Source organism: Micrasema longulum, unplaced genomic scaffold, assembly GCF_059751315.1.
Source record: "Micrasema longulum isolate JH-2025_06_02 unplaced genomic scaffold, ASM5975131v1 h1tg000663l, whole genome shotgun sequence".
NCBI lineage: Eukaryota > Metazoa > Arthropoda > Insecta > Trichoptera > Brachycentridae > Micrasema > Micrasema longulum.
In genome coordinates, this window is record NW_028277859.1 from 88,265 (window position 1) to 104,601 (window position 16,337).

General features: G+C 30.6%; 3 protein-coding genes across 4 annotated transcripts; 2 read left to right on the forward strand and 1 right to left on the reverse strand.

The window, feature by feature from the left end:
• The first annotated feature begins 415 nt into the window (after positions 1 to 415).
• Positions 416 to 2,747, forward strand: MED9 (mediator complex subunit 9). Its single transcript, XM_088229379.1, has 3 exons — positions 416 to 686; positions 777 to 879; positions 1,861 to 2,747. The coding sequence occupies exons 1-3, from the start codon at positions 577 to 579 to the stop codon at positions 1,996 to 1,998; spliced, it is 351 nt and encodes a 116-aa protein (XP_088085505.1). The 5' UTR covers positions 416 to 576; the 3' UTR covers positions 1,999 to 2,747.
• On the forward strand, positions 2,023 to 2,432 carry LOC148279811 (protein NCBP2AS2 homolog). The gene has a single exon (XM_088229380.1). It carries the CDS (start codon positions 2,023 to 2,025, stop codon positions 2,269 to 2,271), a length of 249 nt encoding a protein of 82 aa, XP_088085506.1. The 3' UTR covers positions 2,272 to 2,432.
• Positions 2,748 to 2,920: 173 nt separating the features above from the next.
• On the reverse strand, positions 2,921 to 16,017 carry GTPBP1 (GTP-binding protein 1). Of its 2 annotated transcripts, none has more exons than XM_088229378.1 (14): positions 15,931 to 16,017; positions 15,595 to 15,713; positions 14,678 to 14,789; positions 13,695 to 13,884; positions 9,449 to 9,627; positions 8,467 to 8,630; positions 8,250 to 8,372; positions 7,933 to 8,048; positions 7,641 to 7,785; positions 7,383 to 7,565; positions 7,161 to 7,296; positions 5,368 to 5,501; positions 5,097 to 5,279; positions 2,921 to 5,004 (listed from the first exon to the last, which is right to left on the reverse strand). In XM_088229378.1, exons 2-14 carry the CDS (start codon positions 15,700 to 15,702, stop codon positions 4,807 to 4,809), a joined length of 1,971 nt encoding a protein of 656 aa, XP_088085504.1. In that variant the 5' UTR covers positions 15,703 to 15,713; positions 15,931 to 16,017; the 3' UTR covers positions 2,921 to 4,806. The 2 variants fall into 2 exon arrangements, with proteins under 2 accessions (XP_088085504.1, XP_088085503.1); XM_088229377.1 differs by having other exon boundaries at positions 15,595 to 15,717.
• Positions 16,018 to 16,337: the final 320 nt, after the last annotated feature.

Below are 16,337 nucleotides of genomic sequence, written 5' to 3' on the forward strand. Positions count from 1 at the left end.
GCAAAAAATAGATTAAGGGATTTACCATGCTAATGCATGTTAATGAATGAAAAAAATAAGGAAGGCCGAGAAAAACATGACTTAACTTGAAGACTGTCATTGATGAATAAGACTGTCACAGAATATGTCTTTCGAGTCAAAATTTAGGCGAAAATTAATTTTCGTTTTTCACTCACACTTTCGAATAGTATTATGTACGTGTGACAAGCATTAAAAATACGCAATTTTTTGTGATCTTACAAGAAATCGAAATGTAGGTCCAAGGTGGCACTTTAAGCGAAATTTTCTTATGAAAAAATGTAGCAAAATTTTCAGACATTCCTTTCGCCTCACCACACCCGCCCCAAGGAAAATTAATCTACCGATTTATTTTTCTGTATCTACCGACTTTCGCATGATAGAGCTTCGCAACGCTCAGTCCATGACATAATATTTAATAATCTATGGTCATAACATAACCTCCAATTTTAAAGAGATAAATTGAACTTGTTAAATAAAATAAAACAATTCCAGATTTCAATGTTATACAGTATATACGCTGTTTTTTTGTAACAAACGAGACATGGGCATGGTGAAATGGATGCTATAAATAACGATTCCAACGAGCCTCAAAACAATTTTTCTCCTCTAACTGTTCAAGATGTGGATGTTGACATACTGCCAATAGTTTATGACATAATAAGAAGGTGAGCTTTCGTATATGGCAAACAAATAATATGCACAAATAATAAATAATAGTGCATTAGACGCAATTGCTTATTATGTTTTCGTTTTAGCGTGGAACGTGATCACGATAATTCCACGAAAGCGAGGGAATCGCAAGACTGCAGTCTCAAAGTTTTGGAGTTGCAAAAAAAACTGGACTCAGCTAGAGATCAGGTAAATCGTTGTTTTTTTAGCAGCGGAGTTTGAGTAGCTTCACTATTTTCATCGCCTATTGCTCAACTTAAAAAAGGTTGTTATTAAATTGCAAACTTTATGCGTCGTTTTTCGCCGATTTAATTTTTCACTGTGCGTCATTAAACCATATCCCTAATCTAACATTTCTGATTTTAATCCTTAGTACTTTTATTAAAAACTTATTTTAGGGTTAAGTTTTAATCAGCAGAGAAAAATAATTTTGATAAAGATTGGTAACTAGCATTTCCAACCCAATGCGCTTGTTTTACAAATACATTTACGATTCACAATATAAATAGAGGACCACGTGTTAATTATACCATGTAAGGTGAAATACAGGTCACTGTGTTTATTATCTTATGAAAGTACAATGCGCCTTGTTTATGACACTGGCAAACAGGCAAAATGAGAGGTAAAAATGGACCATGCTGTAAAATATTAGACTGTTGGTCACCGTGTTGGCAACTCTAGAGAAGATAGAGAACTAGATACTCTTTTTTGTTTTGTGCACATTTTCATGTGAGATTTCTGAACTATAAACTTTTATTTACTATTGAGAAAATAATTTATCAATGCTTCTGATGTCTCTTTGGCTTCCATATTTTCTTTCTCCATATTTCGGTGGAGGTCAATAAAAAATAAAATAGCAATCTAAACATTATTGGGGATGACGCTTTTAAAAAAAATATTTATTGTTTTTTGCACCATAACAGGCGAGGAGGCCCAATTACAGTGGTGAATTACATCAGAGAACACCCAGGCTTGAGAAAAATCACTTTTTTTTGTGTTCTCACCGGGAATCGAACCCGAAACCTACCGTGTGCGAGTAAAGCGTCTTGACCACTATATTTCATTTTAATTTAATTTATCCTAGATTTTGTTTATTTTCCTTTCTGATAATCTAATTAACGCACTAATATTTTATATATTTTATATTTATATACATTCATTTTATTTTAGATCAAACGCTTACCTGGAATTGATCACAACAAGCAGGAGCAACTTCGCCAATTTGAAATTCTAAGAAGACAGCTTCATTTAAAGCGTGAACTTCTTCAGAAATATAGGAACATGTGTTCTTTTGATGCTCCATTTTGAAATAGTATTGGACTAAGTACAAAAATGCCTTTGCGGTTTATTTTGAAGTACCTCGCAAATAATGAACATTTAGTGCAACGAATCGCAGAGTCTTACCCTGTGAGAAGAACTGCTCAGCTCTGTGTTTCCTTATTTTACCGTTCCAAAGAAAAATTTCCCGCAGTAGATAAAATAGATTTCACGTCTTTCTTCAACCGGTTTAAGCAAAATATAACTCAAGGCTTGAAAGATGCGCAGGACCAAATAAAGGAAAATAAAAGAAAATCCAAATAACCTCTTGCCCGGCTTCGGACTCAACTTATAATGTAACATACACTTAGAATATTAACTATCTAAATCAATGTCCTGTAGCTTTTGGATTATTAAAATGCTTAGTGTATCTAGTGTGGTTAAATCATTCTGTTTGTTTAAAAGAAACGTTTTGTCTAATTGAACATCATGTATTTTCATTCTATGAGACCGTAAACCGATATAATTATAATATTTATATTGTAATGTCGGTATGCAAGGAGCGTGACATCATCAAACAGACGATTTCGAAAAAATCTTTATTCGGAGTCTGTAGAACTGGCTTAGCAGTAAATCATAGGTCAAAAAAATGTACATTCCTATTATGTGACTACAGAGCTAGGAACTAAAATAAAATGTCATTGTCTCACGTAAAAGGTTGATGTGCCACTCTTCTTGCAAACCGACATCGTATTGTATTATACTTTCCCTTAATTTTTTTAAATAAATTATTTTAATTTTATTATTTTTATAAATTATTCAAAAATCCTCAAGTGTCATGTCTGGTCAGTTTGTATTGACACAATTGTTTATGCAGCCTACAAGGTATGATATACATATGACTGGAAATATTCCCTCTTATTAGTATTTCATGAAACTTTCCTAACTACACATTAAAATAATAACAAAATAATTTTACATTGAATATTTTTATTGACTTCAAAAAATACCAAACATTTATTAAGAATAAAATCACATAATTTCAAAATTGAAGAAATAAAATAGTTGGTTAAAGTAGTTAATATCACTGATTATTAAAATACATATTTATATATTAACCTAAGTAGCTTCAATTGAGACAGGTGTTATTCTTAAAATTTAAATTTAGATAACGCATAATTACATAGATTAATGTACGATGTGCTTCAATAAAACTACTTAAACCGTTGTGCCACAACACTTAAAAATACTTAGATTCATGATACATATAACATCACTTGAACGAAAATCAGAAGATTCAATTATTTTATTATGTTGCCGATATGGTTTTTGTACTCAAATTTTGATCAACAAAAAATGTAATGGATAGAGCCTATCAACTAATGTTGTCCTGCATGATATTCCAACATTTCCAAACCCCGGGACCATTTATACAAGCTTTATATTATGTTCTTACATTATTTTTTTGCAGATTTGGATAAAAATGTTTAATTTTATTTGCATGAAAAATTGAAAGTCAAGTTAGAATTACAAAATAGAATAAACTCCAATTATTCGGGTTAACGAGTGCTAGATGTTAGAACATAAAAACTTACTTAAACATATGTCCAGCAAAGATATTGGCAGTTATTTTGCAATCCGGATGACTGGAGTTCAGATAAATGAAGTTCTACTATATTTTCTAAACCTTTTTATTAAATAAAGGTACCAATAGTTTAAATATTACACAAAATATTATTGTTTTTTAAAAAAAACATAAGGTATATTTTCAATGACGTTTTATCAAACATTATCGTTTTCTGGTTAGTAATGGGAATTATTGTTTTTTTTGCTCACAAAATACAGATGAAATATGTTGTTTAATATTTCAACTTTAAATTGTTGACTTTAAATATACATATTTTATGTTACATATTATATTATATCAAACATATAACGCTTCACTGCATTCTTATAGACTAAAACGAATATCGTTGTGAATTCTTTAAAACCAAACTCAAAAAATATAAAACATATCTATGTATTATTCAACAAAAAATATTATAGTACTCGTAAACAAAACTATTTGAATAATACTAATAAAAAATATATTGTAAATACTCAACTCCACAAAACGCATATCCTATGTTATTTCACGAGATAGTTGCACAGAAATGTTTGAACTTAAAGTTAGAGTCATACATTTCGAAAGAATTGCGGTGGTGTACACTAGCGCTGCGGTCTAGTTTCTTCCAAAATGTGTTCTACTTTATTTATCCGTTATCCTTGATTTACAACTGACATGCTTGAAATAACAATGGAATGCGCATATTTTTCATAGAATACAAAAATATAATTAGAAAAAATAACTTTCTTTTGTTTTGTAACCATGTCAGGCATAAAAATTCAATTTTTGTACTTAAGTAAACTTAATTTATTTCAATAAACACTTAAACTCAGGGTTATATTACTCATTTTCGTTCACAGAATCACCTCAGCAGTAAGCATTTTTATGAGCTATTCATAAATCCTGGTAATAGGTACGTGGTACATTATATTATAATAAATAAAGTCTGTGTACATATTCAGTGTTTTCTGTGAAATCTCCAATATGTGTGTTTTTTGACTATCGATAATAAATTAAAATTCTATAACTACGAATATTAAAATTACTATCATTATTACATTACCCGATTATGCATCTCAGCTATTCAGAATTGTAAGTAACAATTATTTTTCAATAATACAACTTTGTCTTGGGACGGACATACATAAACCTAGCACAAAAATGGTATTTCTGAAAATAGAGGATCAAAGGATAATTATGTTAGATTTTTCATTATACTACACATCATAATAATTTTATCAAGGATGTAGAAATCAAACTACTAATTTGATAGGTTGCTGCTCTGGTGAATTTATATTTTGTTCAGAAGTTGTTTTGGGTGGCTCAATTTTTGGAGTTTGATCAACCTTCTTTCCTCTTGATCTTCTTCCGGTTGTCCTTTGTTGGGAGTTTTCTTTCCTTTTATCATTTTGAACTTCAAATGTTGAACCAGAATTGGTTACATCTGTTGGCTATAAAATATTAGTAAACAATTATAGTTATATTTTGTTACTTTTTCAAAATAAATAAGCAAAAATACTAATTTTACAAAAAATATACTCACTAGTGGCATACTGCTTTGAGAAGTAGTGCCTGTATTTGATGGAGTCGACGATGTCAAATTGGTACCTTGTTGTCCTCGACTATGAATTTTATTTGCTTTTATTTTTGGTGGAATTAGAATATTGTTTGATTGTAATAATCGTAATACATTTCCCACAGCCTTTGTGCGTCCCTCGCGAAATAGCTAAAATAACATAAGTATGTATAAAAATATGATTGGTATACTGAATACGGTGCACTTTTAATATAACATTAATTTAAACATCACAAACCATTCGCTGGCCAGGTTTGATATATTCTGGGTGCTTAATAAACCTAAATCGAACAACTGCTTTGTCCCCAGTTCTTAAAAACTCCTGCGACATTCCGAGAATAGAGGCTGTTTGTCGTATGCTTCCGCAATGAACTAAAACAAAAGTGTGTCAGTACGCACATCTTGAAAAATTAACATCAATAAATGCTGTAATAAATAAAAATCGGGTTAGTTAATTTATTATGCTTTGGTTTTATTTTTCACTAATAAACAAAACAACAGTTTACACCGTGCAATCCATTTTTCATAAATAATTTTCAAACCCAGAACAAAACATAATTGTGAGTAATTACATAATTCTGTCTTAAAACAATTTTCTATTGTAACAGGGACTCGAATAAGTTCTCGCTGTTTCCCGACAGATTGTGCTATCTTAGCCTTTTTACATTGGACAATACTACAGTCAACTTCATCGTGAAACTCACCATTAGACCATTAGGCTTGAAATGACCGAACATGTTATTCCACTGAAGTATAAACATATTTTTTCATGGCGTTAAACATGTCGAATTTCGTGCCAAAAAGAGTATTAGCAGCATTGATATATAGGTATACACTAGATGCGGCACTAAACTCCTGTCTTGTGTTCCATTCAACTGAGGCTTCAGAACTTATCTTCTATTTGGTGGGAGATATTGTTATACGCGCAGCTGTCAGTAAATGTGAAGCAGTGTAAAAGGGCGCGACATACAGCTTTGATTTTATTTTAACTGGCATAGACAGTTGTTAGTCTTTTTACTCTATTACGCGTTTTGCATAACAATGTGATGCGGCATGATGCGACAATGCTCATTTTTAGAACATCATTTGAACCTTTTGTTCTATAAAGCATCATCTCTATTTAATTATACCTTAGTGATTTGTGGGGAATTTTATTGCATCACTTTTTTTTAAATCTACAGCTGAAGCATGTAGAAATCTTGTGGAGACTTACGGTGACCATGCTTTGTCAGAACATCACCAAACATCATCATAATCATCTCTGCACCGCACCATGTGATGGACAATATTTTCAATGACATGTTCTTTATTTATTTTTTTAATAAAGCATTAAACCACTCCCAGTAACGCTTCTCGGGATATCACTGAAGCGAGATAAAATTAACCAAGCAACAGTGATTATATGTATACTCTAGATGCAGCACTAAGCACCCGTCTCGTGTTTCGTTCAACTTAAGTTCCGGAACTCAATTTGTAGTCAGTAAATGTGATGAAGTGTAAAAAGGCGCGACATACAACTTTGAATTCACAGTAAACTGACATAGACAGTTAGTCTTTTTTACTCTACAACGCGTTTTGCACAGCAATGTTGATGCGACAATGCTCGCCCACATCGGGGGACTTGACACATACGAAGAAAAAAAGAAAGATTAATGATCAGGAAAAAACAGTGAGAACTTGTTCAAGTCCCCAATAGCTAACATAACTATATAAACCATAGGAAACAATTTGTTTCTTGGTTCTTTTTTTCAAAAACAATGTTTAAATACGAAACAAAATATAACCATTTGCTTTGCATCAAATAATTTTTAGATGCTGAATAAAAGGTAACCAATCGCGGGGTACAAAACAAAGCCTATATTATTACATAAAATATCATGATTATGTTAATGATTTATTTATTTTTGAGAATGTGATAAATCATAAAGTAAAAAATAGACCATAAGTTATTATTATCGAAACATCTTTGATTTAAGACCTACGATAACTGGATAGTAGGTCACATATCCACATTTAAATTTTGTATCTTACCCATAGCCTGGTAGCTGGATAAAATTGTAGTAGGATGGTGTAGAACAAGAATTTCTCCTTCAAATTGCCAGCATGCTTGAGGGTTTAATGACGGTGATACCATCACCATTCCTTTACGAATCTGTGATCTTTTTATCTAAAATGATGTGAAAAATTTGTACATGCTTTCATCTTTGTGATATTCAAAGTTCATGTTAAATATTTTTAAGATAAATGATTTACCTTTTTTAATGCAAAACTTGCCGTTTGTCCTCCCTTAACTTCTCGTACAGTCATTCTTTTCCTGTGAATACTTTTAACAGCAATGGGAATAAAATGTCCGAGTGGATCTGGTCCAAGAAGAAGGGTATCATTTAATCGGATAGTGCCCTGTAATGTAGTACCAGATACAACTGTGCCCACACCCTGGAAAAAATATTTTCTATCGATCATTCCAGTAATTACAAAAATTAAATACAAAATATATTTTATGCAACTTACAGGAACTGAATAAGTGTCATCGATTTGGAATTCTGCGGGCTCCTGATCGCGAGATGGCATTCGAGTATTCAATAAATTCAAAAACATAGTTAATAAATCCAGATTTTCACCACTCATATTTGAAACTTGGAAAATTGGGCATAACCTAAAAATGATTTAAATATCAATAAATAGTAAACCCCATAAAGTAAATTCCAATGATGCTTAATGATTTAAGCATTATTCTATCTACGGGCTTTCTATATTCATACAAATCTCTAATATGTGTATTGTTATAATTACTAGTTAATACCTTTCTGATACAAAGTTGGTTGCGCTAAGAATGACATCATCACTCGTTTTAACCATCACTGGAACTTTTCGACATCCTGGTGATTTTAGTAACCGAACTAATAATTTTAGATTTTCCTGAAAACAATATTGTTAAACTTATACCTGTAATATTATTTGTCAGCATTATACATTAACAACCAATTTTGCTATAATCTAGTAACATGCTAATGTTATGTTTTTTGCAAACTTTTTATCCTAAACTCCCGAAGAACTCTTTTTTAGTATAATGTAGTAAATGCATAATTAAAAAAAAAAAAATCCACATAAAATTCTTACAGCCAATATATTTGGTGGACACATGTCAATTTTTGTTACAACAACAAATACCGGAACAGATAAAGCTAATGCTAATCCGAGATGTTCTTTTGTCATACCAACAATGCCTGCATTAGCTCCAATCTGCAACACAATATATTCCAAAGGTTCATTCGTAAGACACTTAAGTTAGCCAATACAAGTGAACTGTGAATAGTGAAGTGAACTGTGAACATACCATAAGCATTCCAAAGTCGGGTGCATGACCTGTCATACCAAATACTGTGGTTTTCAGATAACGTTCATGCCCTGCGAGATCAATAAACGTTACAACTTTTGATGATTTTGTGCACACATTTACCCAGTCCAAAGTTCCATGGGATGGTTTATTCACAACATTACCTAAAAAAGTCATTAATAAATGTTTCAATATACAGTATCAGCCCGAACGTAATTCGGCCTAGAATAAAACGCGACCTATAGGTTTGGACCAGGAATGAAAGGAAAAATTCAAATATAAAAAAAGGTATATTGTATTATAAAAAAAAAGTTTTTTTTTTTTTTTTTTAATTCTGCCAGGCGGTAATGATCCATTCCCCTAGGACTGGAAATTATGGTTTCTTTATTTTCCTTGTAAGGGGTCAGAGGACACAGTCTAAACCCCAAATATAATGCAAATGTTTTTTTTATAATAATATTTTGAGTAAAAAATATCACATTATATTCAGGCTAATACGGTACATTTTGTACTGTGATAAGATATATATATATATATATATATACAACGATTTTATAGTTTCACAAATTAGAAAAGTTCAGGCATTATGTAGTTGGGTTATAAGAGAAATCGTATTTTATTCTACTGATTAATAAATATATTGATTAGAGTAGTTTTTTTTTATTTCATCATCATCATTACCTTTCCGCACCTAATGGTGCATAGGGCACTGGATTGGTACACCAATCGCAGCATATCTTGATCAATTTTGTTACATGAAAGTAAGGTGATCAGTTTTACGCTTCAGGTACCAGTCCAGAAAATATGAAATATTCTAGTGTAAAAACACCCTTTTAAACAAATAATTCATATCAACCATGTCAGGAATCGAGCCCGAGACCTCTTGAATGGTAGGCAAACGCGCTGACCACTACACCACGAGGCCGACAAAGTTTTATTTAAAATACCAAAATAATAGAAAAAATACAAAATGTTTTGTTACCTTGACTATCAAAGCCTAATATATCATTTCCAACAGAACTAGTTCGTCCACTCTCTAACTCGTGCTTGTGTCTGAATAACCTCTGACGAGCATATCCTCTTCCATTATCCAATTCGCCATGAGTAAGGACTCCGAGTAATGTTGATTTTCCAGCATCAACATTTCCAACAACGGCAACTCTAAAGAATTATATATCAGGGATTTTAAAAAAATAAATCATACGAGTCATATTATGTACTTGACATAAAAAATATTAGCAAACATTTTGTAGAAACTTTTTTGAGAATGTTTTCTCCTACATGGATCGTGTTTAGTATATATTTTTCATCGAAGGCCAGGAGGCCCAATCACAGTAGTAAATGACAGTACAGAACCCCCAGGCTTGAGAAAAATTATATTTAATTTTTGCGATCTCATTGGGAATAAAACCCTTTACCTCACACTCTACGTGTGTAAGGGAGGGGACACCATATTTATTTATTTATTAAATACCCAAAGGGCTCTTACAATAAACCATTTAAATGTCTATGACGTATATGTAGCAATGGTTATATAATATACAATAATAATAATTTCAATTACTATATTAAGAATGTAATTGCAAATACTGATTTTATTTATTTCAAGCAACAGTCATTTAAGCTTTCAAATTAATAATCATACTTTTTACTAGGGAAACTAAATCTACAAATGAACGTGCCTGTGGGCCAGTGGAGTGGCTACATGCATAAATAAAAAGGAAATTTTATTGAATGGTACCTATTGTATAAACATTTCTGCTTTTGTAAACTATGTATTTGTATTTAATAAATGTTTCGAAATTCCGCAACGTTTTATGCCAAAACACATGATGTCATGATTCCTTTTAATGATCAAATTAGGTAAAACAGTAAATATTGCTTCATGTCAAAATCATCATGTCATTTAACCCTTAGACTGCTAAACAACGATATATCGTTGTTCTTAATCCGTGTCATAAAGTTCTAACTAGACTGTTGCTGACGTCATAATCCCCAAAAGGGTAAATGAATTTGGTAACTGCTTGTTGCACTTGTCCGTCAGTGGTATAAAACATAAAAATAAATAAAAAACTTGTGCGACGGGTTATTATTTAGTTTCGTACACTAGTTACCGGTTTCATACAAATTGGTTTCATTTTTAAGGAAGTGAAACTATTAATTTATATCAGCCTCGTAGTGTAATTGTTAGCACGTATGCTATTACGAATGAGGTTCCCTAGTTGATTCAATTAGGGTTTGAATGATACATTAATGAAAAAGAGTGTTTTATTTATGTACTATTTCTAACGTTTACCTGACTGATAATCTTAATTTACCGTAAAAAATTGTAAATAAAATATAATATAGAAAAAAGTCATTTTTCGTAGACCACAAAATTATTATGGATGGGGATTGTAAGTAGGTGTTTAAAAATATGAACTAAGGTACTTACAGGTATTTTTGAACAATTGTTTTTTTTTTTTAAAGAGAAACATTTGAGTTCTTATTGTTTACTAAAATATTTAAATTTTCCTTAAAGTCGTGAATAACTTTTGCTCGAAAAATGGAAATCGAGTTGTGATAGAGTGGGATTTGAACCTCGGACCTTTGGTCTGTGAGTCCACAATACTACCGCGGGACCACAACTCGGTTCGAATAAACATTTCTTTTATGTTTTATTTTACAAAATGGTACACATTTTTTTATAATAATTTGAATACATAGTTACAATCAATGAGGAACTTCAGCCCGACGGGAAATTGGATACAAAAAATGTTTACGCGCAGTACAAATTAGAGCATTAAATTGTACAGCAAGTTTCTTGAAAATGTACAAAAAAAAAACATTAAGAAATATTTTAATAAAAATGAACTGCTTTGAACGAAGTAACTAGTTTATATGAATCAACCAATGATAAGAGATTTGTGGAAGATTTTCGGATTACTAATCGTCAATGGACTAATCGGCAGAACTAACCGAGAAGAAACAGAAGAGAACTTGCAATGCCACATGCGGATTAATTTCAGAAACACAAAACTTAAAAAATCATAGCGCTGATAATACGATACATAAAAACTGAAGAAAAAAAAACTTTTTGGCTTAGTTTAAAAGCTAATTAACAAATTTAAAAAAAATTAAATCTACCAAATTTCCTCATTGTAAATTTACATATGATGTTTGAATTCGCATTGCCTTTAAAAAAGAGAAACGACTAAACACAGGAAACTTCTAGCTAGTCGAGACCTGAAACAGTAAATTTATGTTCATTGCAAAAACAGTTCAATTAAAAATAAATGAATGTTAATATTCAGAATTTTTAATCACTTAAAGGACAAATAATGTTAGTTGAGTGTCTTTTTTTATTTATGCACTGTATTTTTTAAACCTCTAGTGAAACCTATTACAGTACAAAGATGGGCTTTTCTGAATAATGCCAGGTATTTTATGGCTAAATACCTCATTGATGTATTATTAAGTGGTTTTAATTATTTTATTGTGATACGCTATGTCGTAAGAAGTAAGTTAAAATTCTTATTGATAAAACAAAATAATTATGTACTGTGTTTTCCCCGTTATTATACCCGAATTACAAAAATACTGAAGAAAATAGTAATTATGAAAATACTGATGTATTTTAGTTATGAACACTAATTCAATAAATTACCATTAACAACAACAACAACAAACCATCACGCCGTTTCCCCGTAGGGGTAGGCAGAGAGGATAGAACGCCATAACACTCTATCTTGGCATACAGACCTCGCTTCCTCTACATTCATACATCTTCTTATGCACGCACGCCGATTATTCCTACTTTTGACATGTCCATCTTCAAGTATTTGATTACCTTTAATATAATCTAATAACTCTAAAGAGGTTCGTATTTTACCAGAAAACCCCGTTATTAGGAATATAAACAAATAAGCAAAGAGCATAATTGTGAATTAGGACGTTTGAAGAGTAAAGAACATATTTAAAAATAATCAGTTAATTTACTATAATGGGTACCTACAGCAATAGAAAATAAATATGTGTTAGCTGTTCAGAAGTAATTATTATTCTAAAAAAATATAAAAATATCCCAGCGGGGTAGGGAGAGAGGATGTAACGATATATCAATATATCTCTGCACAAAGACCTCACTTTATCCACATTCATACATCTTCATACATAATTTATTGTAACATCTACCAAGAAATAATATCACTTCTTAGTATGTTTACCGATTTAAAAGAAACCTTTTGTTTGTAAGTTTCAATATAAATAACTTCCTACAAACATTTGGACACACTCAAAATATTGTTGGTTATTAATTAAAAACGTTTTTAGGTGTTACCTAGTAGGTGAAATAATTCATCAGAATTTTTTTTAGTTCTTTTAATCAACAAATGGAAGAGTTATTATTATTATTATGGATAACTTATATAGCGCCATTCTCGTAAAGTAATACGACAAGAGCGCTTTACAAAGTCATTCTACAGATAAATCAATTTAATTGAAAAATTTTAATTTGTAATTTATGTAAAACAATTTATTTTGTTATCACATAGAGTTAAAGAAATTTTGTTTATACGAAAAGAAAAAAAAATAATAATGTGGATGTTTAAACATATTACACGGTGTGTATAGAGGCCATTCTATCCAGCCAATGACAGGTTATAAGGCCTTTTAATGCCCAAAAATCTCTAGATATATTTTACTCAATTTTTGCTTAGCATGCATGGAATTGGTAGATTCGATAATACATAACAGGGCCATTTGCCCCGCAATTAACAAAAAAACGATCATAATTACGTTTTTTTTAAAATAACTATTAAAACAATGTGCATTGAGATTGCTGTACGATATCATTTTTATTTGTTTTTATTTCCAAATAAGAAAGGGTTTACAACCGCTGCACGACAATGTGATGCGAATGGCAAATGTCTATCTTACTCACTCTATTGGGCGTGAATTATAAATATATGAAATGGAAGATTATTCTTAGGATTGCCATTAATTTTTAAAACAGTAGTGTGTTTGGAAAACAACATATTCGATAAAATATTTTTTTAATATATATATATTGGCATTTCTGATTAAATTCTTGAAAAACTGCTTAGCAGCCTAAAGGTTAAGTACATTAGGAACCATTTTTAAAATATACATCACAGGATTAACTATTAGATTTTTTTAAAATCTAACTAGTTTTTTTTCATCAATTTCAAGGATCTGGTTTGAACTAAATAATATGGAAATGTTTTAACCTTATTTCCATAAAATCTGCATCTTCCAACTTCTTTCTGATTAGATATTGACCAGTAATGGATTGTTGCGGTTGAGAACCAATTCTTTTTCTTAGTTCCACACACGAAGCTCCCAGAGCAGCTGCTAGAGTCTGTAATGTCGCTAAAGAAGCATTGTAATCATCTTCATTCAATCCACTTTCACTATCACCTGTGAAAAATTCTCACATCAATATTTTGGGTTGAAAATTTACAGTTAAAATTATTATATTATCCTGCTAAATTTAATATGGAGCCATAAAAACAAAATTGAAATTCAATTGAATGGTACAAACAAATTATTTGAATACAGAAATGACTAAATTATATAGACAATAAAAAGACTGATGCGTCAATATAGCCAAAATTAAGTTATAAATACAAATTTTTCAGAATAGTATGCTCGGTCTAAAGGATATTAGACATAAATTTTGGCATTTACATAAAAAAAATCCTCGTCATTCATAAAATCAACAGATTAATATCATACGAAATTGGACTTATTTTTACAAATTGTCAATTGTTATTTACATTAAAATTTGTTTTTGTATTTATCCTACATAGCCCTTATAGTTTTACCTAACACCGTCTTACCTAAATTGTTTTGGATTTGATTCAAAGATTGATTGATCCATTGATTTAGTTGTGGTTCATTCATTTTTTTAAATCTTCAATTGAATCTTCTACAAAATTGACTTTATGGCGGATTAGTCAGTTCACACCAGATGTGTTAATTAACTTTGCCAAATGCCAAGTTTCAGAATTTTTAATAATATAAATGAAAAAATAATAAAAATTGTTATAACAGTTTTCTTCAAGCGTTTAAAGTGTTGATAACTTCGTACGAGATATTGAAGCTATATTTCAAGGCGTAGAGGCCATGTTTGTTTTAAAAGCATTTGCGTAAAAATAAAAATCTTATTATTTCAAAAATATTTAACAATAAGCCTTTTCGTTTTAATTACCTTCGCCAATTCCTATCTCGTATATTATTTCTCCATGTCCTTCTTCGATTCTCTCTACAAGTTGCTTTTGTAAGAGGTCATATTGCTCCTCTGTGGGACTCACTAGTACAGTCTAAAATAAACAATAGTAATTTTAATACCATCTGTAAAATATATGTATACATATATGCAGAAATATATTATTTGCTTTTAACATTGACCACAATTATCGTGGCCACGGTCAAAGTCTGCGTGTTTCGATTCCAGTTAATTGGTGTTTTCAATTTCACATTTAATTGTGATTCCAAAATTACTCTTGAAACTCTTGTAACTGAAAATTGGCACATTTAGAGCTCGGTGAAATATATAATATTCTGACCTTGAAAGAGAAGCTATAAAAATATTTAACAGATCTAACTTTTTTTTTTAAATAGTAGACATAAAATCAAAAAAGAAAAACAGGGCAGTGAGAAAAATATATAATTAAAAATAAATTCAACCAATCCAAAATATCCAACAAAGACATAAAATGTGCATAGAAACAGGCTTTATTTATTTTAGGGTGTTACACACTGATAAACAAAACACATTTTTAAACATTGTTTGAAAAAGTCACTTCTATTTGAAGATCAAAAAATATATGCTATTAGTAGAAATTAAATATATCTATATATATATATTTAGGTATGAATGTAGCAATAAAGTAAATAATTAATGCAGTACTTAGTTGTCACACAGAGCATTTCACTTTAGTAAGCAACATATTGAATTTCAATAAAAGATAAATACTATGCTAATAAATATATTTTTCACAAGAGAATACTGAAAAATAACATGATTTTAGTAAAGTAAAAGATTAGAAGTAATAGGTATACCTACAATCTTGTACTCTTATAGTATAGCTAACAAAAAATGTTGATTGAGAAAAATACACATACCTTTCCACGAATCGCTGAATAATCTACATCAGAATTATTTTTTTCATCTCCGACACCAGAAATCACATTTGGCGTGGAGTCAGACGGAGATTGATTAGACGTTTCCATAATGAAAATGTCTAACTGAAAATAAAATAACACTGAGACGAATGTCAAAGACTATTATTTACTGTTCAATATACTATTTTACTACTATCTTTACAATTAATATAACAATTGTTGTTTAAACAGTGATAGGATTGGAAATCAATGCCACTGGTACTCGTCAGAATGAGGAAATACCGCGAAAAACTGTCGAAAGATATACAAATATGACGAAAGCCATCTTTTACATACCCCTTACGGTCAATATGTTTTAAATGCAATTATTGCACAACAATGAGTTAAAATTAACGTTCAAACGAAGCTGGAATCCTTTGTGACAGCTGTCAAATATTTTCTATGGATACGTCATCCGAAAAATATAGATTAAAATGCAACGTGTTTTGTACATGTGGTCGAAGTAGGTAAGTGCGCCAGTGCGGTGATAGAAAACTTGTGTCCTGCATTGTAGATCGATATGTATAAAAAAATATTCATGGGTTTTTTAATTTACTTGGTTCTTTTCCACAATACAATTTTTTTTCTTTTAAACATAAATAATATGAAACCATCTTATTTCCGAATACTCTCATTTTCATTTTTAGAAATAAAAACCGAACATCACACACCGATAATAAGAAGCTTCTGAAATTTAAATGACA